The 19,284-nt window shown below is 46.0% G+C and overlaps 1 protein-coding gene across 1 annotated transcript in view; it reads right to left on the bottom strand.

The window, feature by feature from the left end:
* The window catches only part of VWA3A (von Willebrand factor A domain containing 3A), a 167,385-nt gene that overhangs the window by 59,651 nt on the left and 88,450 nt on the right, over positions 1–19,284 (bottom strand). The window contains 2 exon segments of the mRNA XM_078860424.1: positions 5,884–5,954; positions 18,060–18,264. Coding sequence (XP_078716550.1) covers positions 5,884–5,954; positions 18,060–18,264 — 276 coding nt within the window.

The following is a 19,284-nucleotide window of genomic DNA, read 5'->3' as shown; positions in this document are numbered from 1 at the left end:
GTGGCTGATCATTGTTTTAATGCGGTAGGCTCACATTGGCTATCAACAAAGATTCGTTCATGAAGCCATCCATATATACAGACACAGACACAATTTCAACCGAGAAGATGGGGACAAACTGGGCAATCATTGGAAGGACATTATCAACCAGTTTAAGTCATAACTGGCTATGATGTTCCCATCCTACCACTTTCCGATGTTAGTTGTGCTTTATGCCCATCTCACACGCTTTCACAGGATTTACACCAACACAGCCACTCCGCGCGCCGACTACCCTCCGGTTGCGGCTCTGGGATTTTTTCATTAACATGCTCTCTCATTAACATGCTAATTCTCACCTGGCAGCCCTTTGATTGGTGGAAAATCAACCCCCGTTGGGTTGGCTGCCCACAATTTGCATTAACATTGGCTGCTGACGTTGGGGCTACGCCCATTTCAAGCCCTTATAAATAATTTGCCTTTGGTAGGTAACCCCCGTTTTCTTGAAGACGACCGCTTGTGTTGCGATCGAAACATTGTTGTTTTTTGTTATATTCTTTAAACCTATCTACGTGACTTTACCGAAAGACCCAAAGAATATGAATTCCTGCAATCACGAAAGCTTTAAGTCAATATTTAAGTGTTATTTAGACAATGGTCAGCTAGTTTTGGAATATCTTCTGGTAAACCTGTCTTCTTTAGCAGTGTATCAAGTAATTTAAGTGACTTGTTAACTGGAACCTTAGTGAACAGAGAAATTACATCAAAATATACCAGAATATCATTAGGGTTAAGTTTAATATCTTTAATCACATTCACAAGATGTTCTGAATTTCTTATAAATGAAGATGTCCTTCCGATGTAGGGCTGTATTTGTTTAGTTACATATTTTGCTAATTTATATGTGGCAGAGCCTATTGTACTTACTATGGGTCGTAATGGGATACCGATTTTATGCATTTTTTATAGCCCATACAATCTTGGTGATTTTGAGGGCTGTGGCTTAATTTGGTATTGCTTAGTCTTGGGGAATAATGAATTTGCAATGATTGCATAAGTCTTGTGTTCTAAAGCATTGGTTGGATCTCGTTGAATTTTAATATAGGTATCTTCCTCCAGTAAATCTTAAATTTGATTCTCATAATCTGATCGGGACATCACTACAGTAGTACGGCCTTTATCAGCTACCATAATTTGAATTTCTTTATTTAATCGAAGCTCTCTTAAGGCTTTTGCTTCACCAAAGCTAATATAAATTTTTGGTATTTTGCTATTCTTAACTAATTTGGCAACCTCGTGTCTAGTCTTCTCTGCCTCGTTATGTGGAAGATGTCTTACAGCCAATGGTGGAGCCAGGATTTTCAGGTAGGGGAGGCAACCCCTCCAGCAATGAAAAATGATAGGAGTTGTTAGTAATTAATGGCACAGCCATCGATCGAGGGTCGAATTCGAACCATGTGTGATCGGCATCGCGCTCACTGAAGGAATACCTTCAGGGAAGTCGTGTACTGTATACGCAACTGCGCACAATTCTGTGAGTCACTTATAACTGCTTTGCCGTTACTTATTGCCTATTATGAACTCAGACTATTGTCCTATCATCTCATAGAGTCTCTGGCACATAATAATACGCTACACAGTGGCAGTGGGGGTCGCAAAATGCCGATTTATTACTAATAAACCCCAATGATCCGATCGAAATTATGGATTTCGATCGGATCATTTGGGGGGCAAGTGCCACCCCCCCCCCCCCCCCACTGGCTCTGCCAGTGCTTACAGCTGGAATTCACTAAACAACAACAACAAATGTGCCTCAAATTATTTTGCACAAAGCATTGTTCTTTTACACCGATATTCACTGCTCACTTGAGACTTCGAGGAAGCTCCGATAAAAGTACATTTTCAGGATGTATGTATGTTGAACTTCTTTCGCCAACCGTGATAATCGGAGGTGCAGCACTCTTGCCTCTCCGGACGGGTGACTTGCTCAGCGGTAGAATGAGCAGCACGCAATAGTATGGTTGCGATTTCACATCTTGTTTGCGGGTTCACTAAACCCGTCATCCTTCCGGGGGTCGATAAAATTAGTACCAATTTGTTGGGAAGTCAACAGCTGTCTTATGGATAGACTTTCCCACACCATGGGAATGTGGAATTTCCACAACTAGCTCAGGGCTGTAAACAGGAGATAGTGACCGCCTCAATGCTCATTTGAGCAGGAAATCACGCTGACTGGATGTACAAAGACAAAGATCCCCCATATAGCCTCAACAGATTATTTATTACTGTTAGCGAACACCGGCATGGCACACGAGGGGGTGGGTGGTCAGCATCACGCCCAGCCGCCTCTGTCTCCCGAATAGCGATGATTACAAACCGCGCCGGGTACTGATTTCAGGCCAAGTCGACATAGGGGAGGCCCAGGGACCGGTTCGAATAATCGTCAACGGTGTTGGTGGCCGTGAGCGAGAATAAAACACGGGTTGCAGTTAGCGTGCTAACCGCTACACTACTGCTCCCCACACATCCACTCACCTGCCACTCACCCACACTCAATCTATTGTAATAATAACGTCACTCAATTCAAGAAAACGTGTCATCTCTTATTTACGACAAACTCTGATGGTGATGTGATTATTGTTGGGCCATTCGATGGGGCTGTGCTCAGCGATTGTGCGAGCAACAACAAAAATAACGTGGAGCGAGGTTCGTAGCGCAGCGTAGCGCTAACCGCTGCACTTGAACTAATGTGCTCTCTTTCCAAATTGAAACTTTCCTCAATCTTTCACCGTGAGCTTTTCCTCGCTTTCACAAATTGCACTGTCACGCATTTCACCGCCAAATGCCATAATCACAGTCACAACATGCACCAATATTATCCATAATCAAGGTTTTTTGGATGAGATCGCATGATAAAAAATGTGTTGTTAAACCTGCCACAAACCCGACAGAGGCAACTAGTAAGGTTTGCCACTTAAACAAAACGTGGTGCCAATTCGTTACTATTACAGCACTAACCGATTGTGTGTTGGAGAGTAAACCCACTACAACATTTACAATTATAGTGTAGTGTATAGTGTAGTGTATAGTGTAGTGTATAGTGTAGTGTATAGTGTAGTGTGTAGTGTAGTGTATAGCAGAGGTGTGGACTCGAGTCATGTGACTTGGACTCGAGTCAGACTCGAGTCATGAATTTGATGACTTGCGACTCGACTTGGACTTGCATAACAATGACTTTGTCCCACCTATGAGATGTGGACTCGAGTCATGTGACTTGGACTCGAGTCAGACTCGAGTCATGAATTTGATGACTTGCGACTCGACTTGGACTTGCATAACAATGACTTTGTCCCACCTCTGGTGTATAGTGTAGTGTATAGTGTAGTATACTAGTTCAGCACATACCGGTCGTGTGTTGGAGAGTAAACCCACGACAACATTTACAATTAATTTGTAGCCATCACGTGTGAAGTGACAGGCCACCACAAAGAGGGACTTGCTGTAAAATGTCAACAATACAGTTAGTTGATCATCGATTATCCGGCTCTGCGTGATTATCCGGCTTCCAACATTATCCGGCGGTTCCGGGCCAAGCGAGAAATAAACCGCTCAAAAGGTATAAACTCAGTGTGGCGATCAGCACCGTGTGCGTTAAACAAAAAGTAGCTATCCTTGATTTCAGCCATACAGTATATTATATACAGTACATTATACACTACATACAACAACTTAAATAATGAACATTTTGCACGTATATACATTTGAATCGAACAAAGACGGTCGCTGCATTTCGTGCTTTCGCATGCGCTTCTGCGGGTGTCTGGGACGCTCTTCCTTCTGATATTACAGAAGCCACTGGAGCCATGCACTTTAAAATCATCTAGTTTGTTGTCCTTCCCCCACACCTCCGATTAGCGCGGTTGGCTACATTTGGTGCAAAAGAAGTTCAACATACATAGTTTTAAAAAACGCCTCTCCCATTGTCACCACCGCCTCCACTCTAGCGCCTGCATTGCTCCTGGGTCCCTATCTTTGGAGAGCGTCTGGAGATTCAGTCACATTGAGATCCTTTATAACCACGGCTTGTTTGGTGCTGTAGTTATCAGTTGCAGGAAATTGGATTTCCCCCCATTGCCCCCTTTGCTGTGCTCAGCATGTTAAATGTTTTTTTGTTTATGATGATAACAAAAAAAAAATTTGGGTTTGAAAAAAGTTTTTGTTATTTGAAAGCTGTGTTTCACTTTGTGCTTTATTCTGCTGAGCACCAATTACAAAGAGACAAATATCCCCCGTTTCGCCTTAACAGACTTTAGGGGCAAGTGCTGTTAGCGAGCACCTCTGAAGGCCGGCACGGCATGCGAAGGGGGTGGATGACCAACACCACGCTTGACCGCCTTCGTCTCCCAAGTAGCGATGTTTATACACTGCACCAGGTACTCATTTTGAGGCTGAGTCGACCTACGGGAGGCCCAGACCAGTTAGAAAATTCGACAATGTTAATTGGTCGTGAGCGGGAATTGAACTCTGGTCACTGGGTTCGAAGCGCAGTGTACTAACCATTGTGCCACCGCTCACCATCTAATACACAAGTATAAAGACAAAGATCCCCCATATAGCCTTAACAGACTGTTGGGGCAAGTGATGTTATCAAGCACTTATGAAGGCTGGAACGGCACACAACGGGGGGTGGGTGGCCAGCTCCATGCTTGGCCGCCATTGTTTCCCTAGAGGCGATATTTATGCACCGCACCAGGTACTCATTTGAGGCTGAATCGACATAGGGGAGGCCCAGAATCGGTTCAGATAATCGTCACTGGAGTTGGCTGTGAGTAGGAATTTAACTTGGTCGCCGGGTGCGTAGCGGAGTGCGCTAACCAATGTGCCACCACTCGAAATCTAGCACACGCCCACAATGTCACTGATGTTGTGGGTGACAGTGGAGTCACTAGCTTTAGTATCACAACACACTGAACAAACAAGCGGACAATTTGGCTCCTTCACGTAGCTGTCCTTCCGAATACGCATCCTGTCAGCCACACAATCGCCTTCTCGCGGAGCACATCACTTCAGCGACATTGCTGGTACAAGCTGGCCAAAGCACCGGCTTCAACATTCGGCATCTCGTGAGCAGAGTCAGACCTGTTTGAGGCAATACTAGTGGACTGCGTTGGGTCGCTCAAGGTTTCCCACAAAGTCTACAATCTGTCGCCTCCCTCTTGTCGCTTTCAGGCGAGCTGCTGGATTCCGTATAAAAGTTCAGTGTCCTCGGACCCTACAATATCCTACCTTGCACGGTAAAGCCGTACAATTGCAACCGAAGCTATCCGATATTCTCAATAGGTTTTCCTGCGGATCTCACCACCAACTGCCTGGCCGTTTTGCGCTCTCTTCCAACATAACGTGCAGGATTCAAATAGTGTCGTCAAGTTTGTCTGCGAGTGTTAACTGGTCCGTGAAGTTATATTTTTTTTTAATGCTCACCGAATCTGTGTGCCATCAAGTTATGATATTGTGACGATAAACCTCTGTATTAAATGTTCGTTTCATAGCGCTTAATTTTAATTGGTTTCCAAAATGTATTGTAAACCGTTTACGCTACATTCTTCATGTGTGCAGATATATTTTATGTAAAAGGACGTCCCGGGTGAATTATAATTTTATGTCCGTGTCTCCCTTTCAGCTTCGACGAAAAAACGGTGTCCAAAGTGACGGCGTTTCTCCTGTCGGTCATCACTCAAGAGTCACGCATCTCAATCGGCAAAATAATTTCACGGCCTCAAATGTACGGACGTGAGCTTAAAAAAAAAAACACATCAACACGCACGCAGACACACCGCAGCTCCATTTACAATTTTTCTTGTTTGCACGTCATCGTGAAAGCGAAAGTGAAAGCAAAAATGGCACCTTTCGGGAGTAAGCGACGGCCGTTTCCATCTCGGCGAGCAGGAGCTGGATGTCGTCGCTGTCCGTGATTCCTGTCGCACCGCAACACAGGAGAGGGGACGGCCGTGTCATTGTCGTCGTCGCCGAGGTCACGGAGTGGGGGGCAAGCGCACGCAACCCGGGAAGAGGAGAAACAAAACGCCAGCGCTCCCGTAAATAGCGCAAGTGACCTTTGTAAGGGTTTTCAAATCTAGATTGACCTTTGTAAGGGTTTTCAAAAAAAAAAACCTGCGCAATTAACGAGCAGTCACAGATTTTTTTCGATTCGTCGTCTGAAAGGGGTTTACGTGCGACAATGACGAAGGTGCGCAAACTCTCTCTATGCGAGGTCAAGCACACGTTGCTCCATTTTAAGCGGCATCGATAAAGAGTGATTTTAAACGTGTAAAACGCACACGGATGCTTGGAAAATAAACTCCTGTCGTGCTTGTGAATCCATGATTGTCACTTCTGAGGTCTGCGTTGCACTTGCATAACGTGGGCTAGTTATGCAAACATGAGCACCCCTGATTCATGTTAGTGAAAACTATATTTCTGCCAATGTTCTGTGGGAAACACGCCAAATTGGAAGAACACCACGGCAGAAACTGATTTAAAGTTTCCCCGTTATTTGTCATAATAGTGCTCACCGTAAAAAAAAAGCCTTTTTTTCCAAAAATGGATTGGAGCATGGACAGGGCCAAGCCAGAAATATCAAACAGCTCCTCCGTGTAATCAAAGGTGGTGTGGAACCCTCCACTGGAACTACCAAAAAAACAGAAAAGGAAATGTCTGTGTGCAAAAAAATCCGCCTGCTATTTCCACATAAATAAGGCCATTACGGAAGCATACATGGCTTTCTGAAATGGCCTTTTTTTTGCTCCCATCACCGCAACCGGACGTTTGGCCGTGGATTCTGTGGTTTGTCTGGAATGTTTGCAGCTCATTCGCTGAACCCCCCCCACCTCCTCCTTGCAAGGCGCGTGCCTGAGACACCGAAGATTATTTGTGTGCCTGTGGCTGAAACACAGATTATCAATCACAGATTCGCGACCCTTATCTAACCCGCACTTATTTTTTATAATGTTTTACTATTTCTTATTTCACCAGGTAAGGCCCCGCTAAAGCTATACATCTCTTTTTCAGAAGTCGACCTGGCCATCACAAATGATAGCCCAGCGAAGTGGCTTATCACGTGGACATTTATAGCATTGGCCAAACACTCTAAACGCGTGATGTTGATTATAAATGTGGAGGGAAAAACCGGAGGACCCGGAGAAAAATCCACGTGACCACGGGAAGAGACATGCAACTCCAAATATACAGCAGGCGTCAGGGTCGGGATTGACCTTCTGTATACCAGGCAAGGTAGTTAACATCTTGCCACCGTGGCACCCTTTAGCTCTGCCATGGCCATGCCAGCTTTGTGTGTTGTTTTTTTCCTCCTCCATGAGCACAGGAGGCGAAATTAATGAAAATTTTACACACAAGACTGAGGCTTGACTGTGTAACAGTAAACCCTTCCACCACTCACTACGGGATAATTTTTTGCCTGTATCAAGACGATAGGCTTTACCCCTTTCCGGCAATAACACAGGAGACGTTCAGATGTTCACCTACCAAATAGACACACCTATTGCAAGGCACCAGGTCTGCATTAACCACACATGCTTGTGGTATAAAACATGCAAACAAACACGCTCCGATGCTGTGACGCATTGTCCTTGAAACTGATTGGCCTACACTGGAGCTGCAGCCTCCTTTATGGCCTTGTCTCACCACCGGTGTTAGACCAGAGAACAACGCATACCTGTCGACCCATATGGTTTAGCCTGAATTTTAGTACGAGGAAATTGAGTTTTCAGGTCCATACGGCGTACAGCCGTTTCCATATGGGTAAAAAAAAAACATCATTTGTGTCTATTTGTTTGTGTTTCTCCCTTGTGATGGGACTTTGTATGATGAACGTTAAGTTCTGTAATAAGGTAGGCACTGATAAGGGGTTGACAGGTATGACAACGCCACAAGGCGAACAGCACAAAAGGCAATGCAAATATCAAGGCATTAATATCTCGGGTTGAGCAGTTATATATTCACCTTTATATATAACTTGCCGAGAGTTTCTGCTCGTTTTGCACGTATTCAGGCTTCGCCAACAGCTTTCAGGGGCGTAGCGCCGTTTGCATCTTTTTTATGGCTTGCCCGTTGTTAAAGCGCGTTTCGTATCTGAATGTTTTAACTTTCAGTGGTTTGAGAAGCCAAACGTTGTTGTGAGAAGTTATAACTTTTCTTATGCCACAGATCAAGGGCCATAGTTGATGCCAGCCCTTCATAGCTACATTGTGCCATCTACTGCCCTGCTCTGGTATTTTTACGTGATTTCGACCTTTGCAGCGAAAGCAATTATTGAGGAAAATGTCAGTTCGCGCAGGACTTTAAGTCGTGAAATGTCACTTCGCAGGCCATGTGAGATATTTTGTAATGGTTGAATAAAACCTACATTTTGAGAGAGAATAAAAATATGTAATGTAATGAAAAATCAAGAAGTAAAATGTTAGCTCTCAAGACGAGTTTGCAAGCATTTCCCAGTGTCGAGGTTTGCATTTTCAACTGAGACACATTCGAAAGGATCATCAATTGAAGAATATTGAGAGGTCTAAATGCAAACAAGATAGAAACTGCAGGATTGTAGATGGTCATGTAACTAGCATTCGTAACATTGCAATTAGAATCTAGAATTTCCCCGATGATATATAATAATTAAAGATTGTGCAATATAAACTGAAAATCTCAATTCCGTGAAATGTTGGTCTAATAGAGAATAACATTCACATTTAGCAGTTTTTTTTTAATCAAAGTACAATGCAGTAAACCCTCGCTATGTGCTAGGAGAGGGGACGTAAGGCTGGGGGGGGGGGGCAAGTGGGCGGGGCTGGAAGTGGGAGGCCGAGAAAGCTGGGGATGCGGGGGGAAATTAACTCGGAACAAAACACAAAGTTTTTCACTATAAATCCTTTATATGCGTGGCGGCTAGAGTCCTCTCGTCCTCTGGCTTGAGATGGCTGCCACCTATGGGTCAGATGATTGCATGGCAGCATTAAGCAATTGGTAATTAAATATAATATTTTTGTCCTAAAAAGTGTAAAATTTTGGAAAAAATATTTCACGAACATTAATTGTCACGCAAAACGAGTCTGTGTGCAAAATGTCAGCTCGATTGGATCACGGGAAGTGGGTTAAAAAATGACTGAAAGATTTGCACGGTCCTAAGCAAGCAAGCAAGTGAAGTTAATATAAAGGATTTAAAAATAGACTAGTACCCGGCAGATATGATAGACACAACCATAAAGCAGTTACGGTTTTACCTAGTTAATAACATCCTTCCAATGATTGCTAAATTTGCATCCATCTTTTCGGTTGAAGTTATGTCTATGTTTACAGTGAGGGAAAAATGTATTTGATCCCCTGCTGATTTTGTACGTTTGCCCACTGACAAAGAAATGATCAGTCTATAATTTTAATGGTAGGTTTATTTGAACAGTGAGAGACAGAATAACAACAAAATCCAGAAAAATCCATGTCAAAAATGTTATAAATTGATTTGCATTTTAATGAGGGAAATAAGTATTTGACCTCTCTGCAAAACATGACTTAGTACTTTGTGGCAAAACCCTTGTTGGCAATCACAGAGGTCAGACGTTTCCTGTAGTTGGCCACCAGGTTTGCACACATTTCAGGAGGGATTTTGTCCCACTCCTCTTTGCAGATCTTCTCCAAGTCATTAAGGTTTCGAGGCTGACGTTTGGCAACTCGAACCTTCAGCTCCCTCCACAGATTTTCTATGGGATGAAGGTCTGGAGACTGGCTAGGCCACTCCAGGACCTAATGTGCTTCTTCTTGAGCCACTGCTTTGTTGCCTTGGCCGTGTGTTTTGGGTCATTGTCATGCTGGAATACCCATCCACGACCCATTTTCAATGCCCTGGCTGAGGGAAGGAGGTTCTCACCCAAGATTTGACGGTACATGGCCCCGTCCATCGTCCCTTTGATGCGGTGAAGCTGTCCTGTCCCCTTAGCAGAAAAACACCCCCAAAGCATAATGTTTTCACCTCCATGTTTGACGGTGGGGATGGTGTTCTTGGAGTCATAGGCAGCATTCCTCCTCCTCCAAACACGGCGAGTTGAGTTGATGCCAAAGAGCTCCATTTTGGTCTCATCTGACCACAACACTTTCACCCAGTTGTCCTCTGAATCATTCAGATGTTCATTGGCAAACTTCATACGGGCATGTATATGTGCTTTCTTGAGCAGGGGGACCTTGCGGGCGCTGCAGGATTTCAGTCCTTCACGGCGTAGTGTGTTACCAACTGTTTTCTTGGTGACTATGGTCCCAGCTGCCTTGAGATCATTGACAAGATCCTCCCGTGTAGTTCTGGGCTGATTCCTCACCGTTCTCATGATCATTGCAACTCCACGAAGTGAGATCTTGCATGGAGCCCCAGGCCGAGGGAGATTGACAGTTCTTTCGTGTTTTTTCCATTTGCGAATAATCGCACCAACTGTTGTCACCTTCTCACTAAGCTGCTTGGCGATGGTCTTGTAGCCCATTCCAGCCTTGTGCAGGTCTACAATCTTGTCCCTGACATCCTTGGAGAGCTCTTTGGTCTTGGCCATGGTGGAGAGTTTGGAATCTGATTGATTGATTGCTTATGTGAACAGGTGTCTTTTATACAGGTAACAAACTGAGATTAGGAGCACTCCCTTTAAGAGTGTGCCCCAATCTCAGCTCGTTACCTGTATAAAAGACACCTGGGAGCCAACACTCTTTCTGATTGAGAGGGGGTCAAATACGTATTTCCCTCATTAAAATGCAAATCAATTTATAACATTTTTGACATGCGTTTTTCTGGATTTTGTTGTTGTTATTCTGTCTCTCACTGTTCAAATAAACCTACCATTAAAATTATAGACTGATCATTTCTTTGTCAGTGGGAAAACGTACAAAATCAGCAGGGGATCAAATACTTTTTCCCTCACTGTATATATCTAGATGGCTTAATGAACAAACCTTTGATAGTAGCCAGAAGGTTTGCAGAGAAGGATGATAAGCTACCATTCCTAGATGTTTTGTTTGAGAAGAGACCTGACGTTGGGACACTGTCTACAGGAAAGCCACCCACACAGATTCCTATCTGAAACCTGATTACCACCACCATCTGGCACAGAAGAATTCCCTCATCAAAACACTACACATTTGATGGTCTCTCCCAACTCTAGCATTGACGTCGCCGAAGAGAATCAGCTTGTCAGTTTTTGGTGTACTCTGAAGGATTTGGTTGAGTTGGCTGTAGTAGGTCTCCTTAGTGTCTTCTTCAGAGTCCAGTGTAGGTGCATAGGTGCTGATGATGGTTTCATGTTGGTCTTTTGCGCGTTTCAGGCATAGGGGCATAAAACGCTCATTGATACCAATTGGGAGCTCACTTCAGCTGCTGATGAGCATGTTGTCTATTGCAAACCCTACGCCATGCAGGCGTCGTTCATGTGCTGGTTTACCCTTCCAAAAGAAGGTGTAGCCTCCACTTAGCTCGGTCAGTTGGCCTTCATCCGCCAGACAGATTTCGCTGAGCGTGGCAATATAGATATAAAATCGTCTCAGCTCGTGTGCCACAAGAGCTGTTCGGCGCTCTGGACGTTGCGAGTTTGGGTTGTCTGTGAGGGTCCTGACATTCCAGGATCCAATGTTTAGGTTATATTTCTTTTTGTTTATTATTGATGCTCCCTCTGGTCGCGCTAAGCTAGACAGGATGTTGCTAGGCAGGCTATGTGTAGGGCACCTTTTCTAGTCCCCTCCCCATTTGGGGTGAGCAGAGGGGATCCTCGTGGGTTGCTCAGTCACAGCCAGAGGTCGCAACCAGGTACCCGATACCCGTACCCTACCCTATACCCGGCTACCCGTACCCGGCCGGGTACGGGTACCCGTTTGCGACCCTGGTGCGGCCGGGTACGGGTACGGGTAGGCCGTGAGTCACTGGTGAGTAACCGTTTGTCACTCATTTCGGGTAGGGTACGGGTATGGTTAAGGAATCAAAACCAGTTTGCGACCTCTGATCACAGCTACAGCTGCCGGGATGTACTCCTGCCTAATCCGAATGCATGACGACCTAATAGCTGCCGCCTTGGTGCTGGGTTGTGACTAGGAGCTTCGAGCTGTAATAGGTCTGCCCCGCTCGCCACTTGCCAATCGCCCAAGGGCTTTAGGTGTGTAGTGTGGTGGTGCGATGGCACAGTTTCCCTGGAGGGTGCCAGTGCATGAATTAATTTAAGTGCAGTGTCTGTTGCACACAAGCTACCGCACGGGGCTTAACCAGGAACCAATGACGAGGCAGAACACCAATAACGATTGGAAGGCTTGTCCTGAAGCACCAGACATCCAGTGGCTCCTCCGCCATATGCCGTTGGCCATCTGGACCGTAGCTCATCCACCCCACCGAGGTGGCCACTTGGTATCCACCCGGGATGTTATCAGGGTTTACTCCCTTAGCCTAAGTGGCTAACCAGAGCCCCGTTAGCCAGCGCGTTTCCAGGTGAGTCCAGGTTACTACTGTACTATACATGTTACGACATTTGAAACTGCCAAGAGTAGGCACGCCACCTCGGCTGCCCGCTCAGTCCTCAGTCTCACAGTAATCCTGCTGTGAACTCGCTATAGTGCGTGATTACTTTCTATACGTACTTACAGTCGACTCGTTTAGACATTTTGGTATAAACCAGTGGACTGTTGGGTCCATTATTAAAAAGAGCACGAATGCAATCGGGGACAATGATGCAGGTGAGCACTATCTCCCAGAGTGCTAAAATGATAACAGCTGTGCGACGTTGTTATCACCTGTGTTGTTATCAACTTGTGATCACCTGTGTTATAACCTGTGTTATCACCTGTGTTGTTATCAACTTGTGATCACTGTTGTTATCACCTGTGTTATCAACTTGTGATCACCGTTAATATCACCTGTGCGTCGTTGTTATCAAACACCCAGCATTTCCCGAGGAGTCATCCTCCTGAATTCCTCAACATCACCATCAACTCCATCGTCATCGTCAAATCATCATCAACAGGTAATTTTAAAAACACATTCATAACACTATATAACACAATTTTTGTTCCTGGGTAGTAATTGTTATTTCGTAATTGCTTATGCCTAAAAAGTATAGAAAATGGCTATTATTCCCCATAAACTTTGCTTTTGTGACCAGGACAGTAATATTTTGAAATGTACCTATTTTCAATGAGAAAACGGGCGAATTTGTGTCTTTTCGTTCACATAAAGTCAGCAAAAAACAACATATGAATAAAAATGAACATGTATTTATACTAAAGTAATACAAAAATGACATAAGCAATTAGGAAATAACGCTTGCTACCCAGGAACAAAACAAAATAAAAAAAATTGTTACACAGTGATAATCATTTGTTATTTATTTTAGTAATTGTTGTTAAACATTTACCATTTAATCCACCTATGTTCACTCGTGCCAGGAACCATAACCCCATTTTTCCCCAACGGAAGAAGGTTTTCTGCATTCGCCAGTATTTTCAAGAGCGTGACCCTCGCGGATAGAGAGGAGGGTTTTCTGCGTGGGCTATTTGTTACTTGAAGACAAGTGTAAGCTACAAACGGCATCATTTTACATGCTTGTTCGTGTTTAAAAACGTGAATTAGCACAGTAAGAGTAGAGGGAACGTGTAATAGATTTATTTGAACACGGTTGCTGGGCACAGTCCCAGAGACACGAATACATGAGGCGAGCAGTAAAAAGACAGCACTATAAAGGTTGTAATAGAGAAGTTGTTAACACTATCCTTGAAATTAAAATGGTTGTTTTAAGATTATGGGAAAAAAAGTCGATGGGAGGGAATTCCAAAGTGGATGAATGCAGTGTGGTGAGTGGGTGGGTGAGTGTTGTTGTGACCTGCAGTTTGGTGAGTGGGTAAGTGGGTGAGTGAGTGTTGTTGTGACCTGAAGTGTGGTGAGTGTTGTTGCGACCTGCGGTGTGGTGAGTGAGTGGGTGAGTGTTGTTGTGACCTGCAGTGTGGTGAGTGGGTGAGTGAGTGTTGTTGTGACCTGCAGTGTGGTGAGTGAGTGGGTGAGTGTTGTTGTGACCTGGAGAGTGGTGAATGAGTGGGTGAGTGTTGTTGTGACCTGCAGTGTGGTTAGTGGGTGAGTGTTGTTGTGACCTGGAGTGTGGTGAGTATTGCTTGACCTACAGTGTGGTGAGTTTTATTGCCACTAAGTGGCGGTGACGTCAACATGACGCTTGTGCCAGGCTATGTGCACCTTGAGGCCACATGAAGTGTCGAATTCCTGCTGGCAGGAAGTCACGGGGCAGACCCAGATGCCACAGGTTGACTGTGACTGAGACGACTGGCTGATGGACCACCTTTGCCCCCTACTGTGCCAACTTGCTGTGCTTTAGCCACCCGGCCCTCCGTTGTTGTTGGAGGGCGACTGCCTCTAACTGCCCAGTAGCGTCCTTCACAAGCCTCCTCCACAGAGGCCGATCTTGACACCGCTGGTACCAGTCATCGGCAAATCCACTCAGCTCCACATCCTCCTGTACCACATCACTCCATCTCTTCTCTAGCCCGTGCCGCGCCAATTTCGCCCCCTCGATCCGGCTGAACAACAGCTGTTTAGGCATGCGGTGGCTGGGCATGCGGGCTACATGGCCCAGCCAATGCAGCCTTGCCTGCTGAAGGAGCTCACCGATGGTACTTCGTCCAGATCAGTGCCGGCCCGAGCCTCTTGGGGGCCCTAAGCAGAATTTGATTTGGGGGCCCCCCTCCCACCACGCAGACTCATCTGTGCTAGAAGATTATTGACACAAATGTCACACTATAATGTTATAGCGAATATTATAAACGAATACAGTGAGGTTATGTATTAATAAAAAATAAAAACAACACTTAAAATACTTCACTCTTTTATTAAAACTTCTGAATACAAACGGTCACAAAAAACATATTAAATAAATTATTTGCAAATGTGCATTAAATGTGCAATCTTTTAAATAAAACCAAAATAGACAAACATTAATCTAATCAAAAATAGAATGTTACAAAAAAAAAGATACTTAAATAATGAAAGCAAACATAAGAACAGCAAGGGTTCAACAATGTCAACTGTACAACAATGACCTCAAAATCGTTCCTTCCTAGCTTTTCTGGAGGCAAAGTCACTAATGACATCATTGTATGGTATTGCTTGGCCAACTTTGTTATTAATACTAATGACTGCAAGTCCACTTAGTCTTTCCTGGGCCATTGATGATCTCAAATATGTTTTTATCAATTTGAGCTTGGAAAAGCTCCTCTCTGCTGAGGCAACTGACACAGGCAGAGTGCAGGCTATCCTGAGAGCTACCCAAAGATTTGGGTAAAGCTCACACATCTCATTTTGTGAGAGGTATGTGAGAAGCTCAAAGGCAGTCATCATAGTTTGGGGAAGTTCAGGAAGACAGAATTTTCTTGTCTTGAATCATTTATTCATTCATTCATTAATTCATTTATATCACTTGTTTAAGTTATTTAATTGTAAAAAAAAAACGATTCGGGGGCCCCCTGGTGGCCAGGGGGCCCCAAGCAGCCGCTTAGTTCGCTTATGCCTCGGGCCGGCCCTGGTCCAGATATTTCAAGGATTTGTAAGCTCCTCACACAATCCAGCCTGGTTAAACCCAGGATGGATCGTAGGCAGGCCAGCCTAAATGTGTCTAACCGGCTAACATGTTCCATTAGGGGGGTTCACGTTTCGCAAGCGTAGAGAAGGGAGGGAATGACCGTGGCCGAGAAGACCTGAAGCTTCGTGCGGAGCGACAGACCAGATAGCTTCCACACAGCGTTACGCAACCGATGAAAAGATAATGCCGCTCGACTGATTTAGAGTGAGACCTCTGCTGTTAAACCGGAGCCGGTCATGAGCACACTGCCCAGGTATGGGAAACTCTGCACTCTCTCTGCTGTAGCAGACGGACAGAAAATATGGCGTCTGTGCAGGACCGCCCTTTCCTGAAACCGCATTGGGGCTCCACAAGCCTTTCCTCAACGTGCCTAGCAAGGCGATGTTGAATAATCCTTGCCAGGACCTTTCCCGGTACACTGAGGAGTGAGATGCCCCTGTAGTTGTTACAGTCCTGCGGAACCTGCCCAGTGGTCCAGACTGTTGTTATGATGTCATGTAGGGCAGCATGTGCACAAACGCCACCCTCCCTCAGCATTTCTCTTGGGAGATCATCTTTGCCCGGTGCCTTTCCTGGTCTCAGGCTCTGGATCGACTTTAGTACTTCCTCAACAGATGGCACCTCAGCCAGCCACTCACAGGCACCGCAGCCTCGGCAGGGTCATCCCCACTTTGTCCCACGTTGTTATCCAGGCTGAGAGATGTCCCCTCCCCCAGGACCTCACAGCAATGCTCAGCAAATTTGCAAACCTGTTCCTGGGGGTCGGAGATTGGATCAGATCACCGTTCTTTCCCCTAATGATGGTAATTGGTGTGGCGCTGCAGGTTACTTTTTATGGAATTAAAGAGCAATTTGTGATCGCGGGCCATTGAGGCAGACTCCATCTCCTCAGCAACCCGCGACCACCACCCATCCTTGCAGCGCCTCACGGCTCTCCGAAACTCTGAGTGAAGGCTGCGGTAAGCCTCCTCATTCTCCAACATGGGATGCCGTAGCCGATGAGAGTGGGCCTGTCGCTTTTTCTCAGCCAGCTTGAACACCTCCTCTGTCAGCCAGAGTTTCTGGGAAGGTCTGGACCATGTACCCAAAGCAGCCATTACAGCTGCATGAGCCACAGTCCTAAACCTCGCCCATTTCCCCTCGACATCAGGAGGAGTGGGGGACGATGCCAACCCCAGCCGCAAGCGATGATTACATTCTAACTTGCCACTTTCATCAGCTAGCTGAGACCATGCCACTAAGGGTTTGAATGGGGTTCTCGGTGTACACCCACCACTGGAGTAGAATAATGGCAGGTGCATCTTACAGATGACAAGTCGATGGTCAGTGGGCAGATCAGCTCCACGGTAGGTCCTGGTGTCAAGGACATGGGCCCGCATCCGCTGTTCCATCACTATGTAGTCCAGAAGATGTTCTTGCTTGGACCCAGCATGCATCCATGATGTTGTGTGGATGCGCCGATGCCGGAACAGCATGTTGGTAATTACAAGCCCATCGGCTGCACAAAAATCTAGCAGCCTCCTGCCATTGTTATTGAGCTGATCTGGTCCATACCTTCCAATCACTCCAGACCAAGTGCCAATATCATGACCAACACGGGCATTGAAGTCACCCAACAAGATGACTCTATCCCGAGGGGCGACTTTAGCTAGCACCTGTGACAGGAGGTCATAGAAGGTATCTGACTCATCGGCCTTGCCTGCATCCCTCCACGGATGTTCGTCTTCAGTGGGGGCATAAGTAACCACGACCACCGCTCCTCGCCTCTGGTTGATGGGAAGGCAAGCCCAAAGTAGTCTGGGGCTTACAGCTTCCCACACCTCACCGCCACGCTCAGAAGAGGAGCCACTCCCTGTTGCTTGGCAGTCTCCTGCCCTGAGATGAAGACTGTCCACCCCTCATGGTGGCAGGAGCCAGAGCCGGTCCACCGGACCTCCTGAATACCACAGAGATCCAGGCGGTACTGGTCCAGCTCCCGACAGAGGAGTGGCAGCCTTTCCTCCGCAGTGAGCATTCAAACATTCCACGTGGCCACACGTAGTGGTTTTTTGTTGTTTCTGGAGGAGCCCCGAGGGTAAGGATTCAGTCTCCTGGCTCCGCCAAATGGAGTTTGGCCAGGAGACGTTATAGACGCCTGTCCCCCCGGGGCCTCCGGCACAAGTTTATTAATCAAAATTTTCCGTCGTGGTTTAGCGGTAATTAATTGAAGGTGGAGGGGTTACCAGCCCCTCGCACCCGTCCAGAGCCCCCTTTTGGCCGGTGGTCACAAACGCCATGAGGGGAAAGGCCAATTGGAATTGGCCCTCCCCCCACAGCACTGCCCACGACAGCGTTTCCCGTCCGACACGACGAGGAGGTAGGGGTTTGTTTTGCCAGACAACGCACGCACACTAATACACGCACACACGCGCGTGCACATGGCACCTTGCTCGCTGAAGCAGTGTAGACGGCCCCTGCCGGCGCGTGCCAACGCCCGCAAAGCCTCGGCCGTCTCCGCGCCGCTGGCGTAGCAGGCGGGGCCGCTGGTGCCGCCACCACCGCTGCCACTTCCCCCCGCGCTGAAAAGGCAGGCGTGCAGCCGCACCTCCTGGCCCAGGTTGACCTCCTCCACGTAGCCGCACACGGCCGCCTGCATTGCCACAACAGTCGATAGGGGGTGCCATAATTCGCAATATGTTTCATCGGCGCATTGTTGTTGTTGATTTTATTTTACATTTATCTAGAGAGTGCCTTAACTCAAGGCGCTTGCACGTCTTTTAAAAAGCGGTCACGACAACGGTAGTGGTTAAGATGGCAAAGGGGCGGTGCGAGGGGGGCCGAGGAGTGAGTTAGTGACCGCAACGGAGGGCACGCAGGGGAGGGACGGCAAGGAGTGGAGGGGCGAGGGTTAAGGAGGGGGACTGCTCAACGTGCAGGGGAAGTTTATTAGTATTGTTATTTTTATTCCCCAGGAAAGCCTCACCGAGTCTCGAGATTTTTTTTTCAGAACGGTCCTGCTATGTGTAATCCCAAGTGAGTGATTTGTACAAAATTTTACAGCATTTCAGATGTTTTTTGGCCAATATCCATAACAGATGTTTTATAGCCTTTTAATCTGGCAACAAAAAAAAGTGTCAGTTTTGTTGCCAGATAAAAGGGTAAAAAAACAATTATCATATTTTGCTACTGGCAAAGGAGCTTTCCTCCCATAACAAGCAACACAACAACAAAAACATACTACGTAACTGGTATTAGTCAAACAATCCCAATGCTGAAAAGTTACATCTTCAATTTACTCAATTTCACATAAGCAACATTACCCCACTACTGAGTGTTGAGAACTCGGCGAGGTATTCCTGGATAAACAGGCAAAGCAATAATAATAATCATAATACAGTCAATCACCGATTATCCGGCAGCTTGGGGAGGGGTGCTGGATTTAGAAAAATCCAGGATCACTCATCATCATTATTTAAAATAGCTTTTTTTAGCTGTTGTGGTGTCTATGTTTTTTTGTAGTGTTAAAAAAATTGTTTACTATGTGAAATTGGCATAAATAAACAAATAGGCAAGTAATAAATATCCTCCTGTAAAACGTGACTATATTTACCGTACCGTACTTACCACTCCAATCTCGAAGACTCTGTATCATGGGGTGATGTATATACGT

This window comes from Lampetra fluviatilis, chromosome 1 (assembly GCF_964198595.1).
Source record: "Lampetra fluviatilis chromosome 1, kcLamFluv1.1, whole genome shotgun sequence".
Taxonomy (NCBI): domain Eukaryota; kingdom Metazoa; phylum Chordata; class Hyperoartia; order Petromyzontiformes; family Petromyzontidae; genus Lampetra; species Lampetra fluviatilis.
This window is presented reverse-complemented; position numbering and strand designations above follow the sequence as displayed.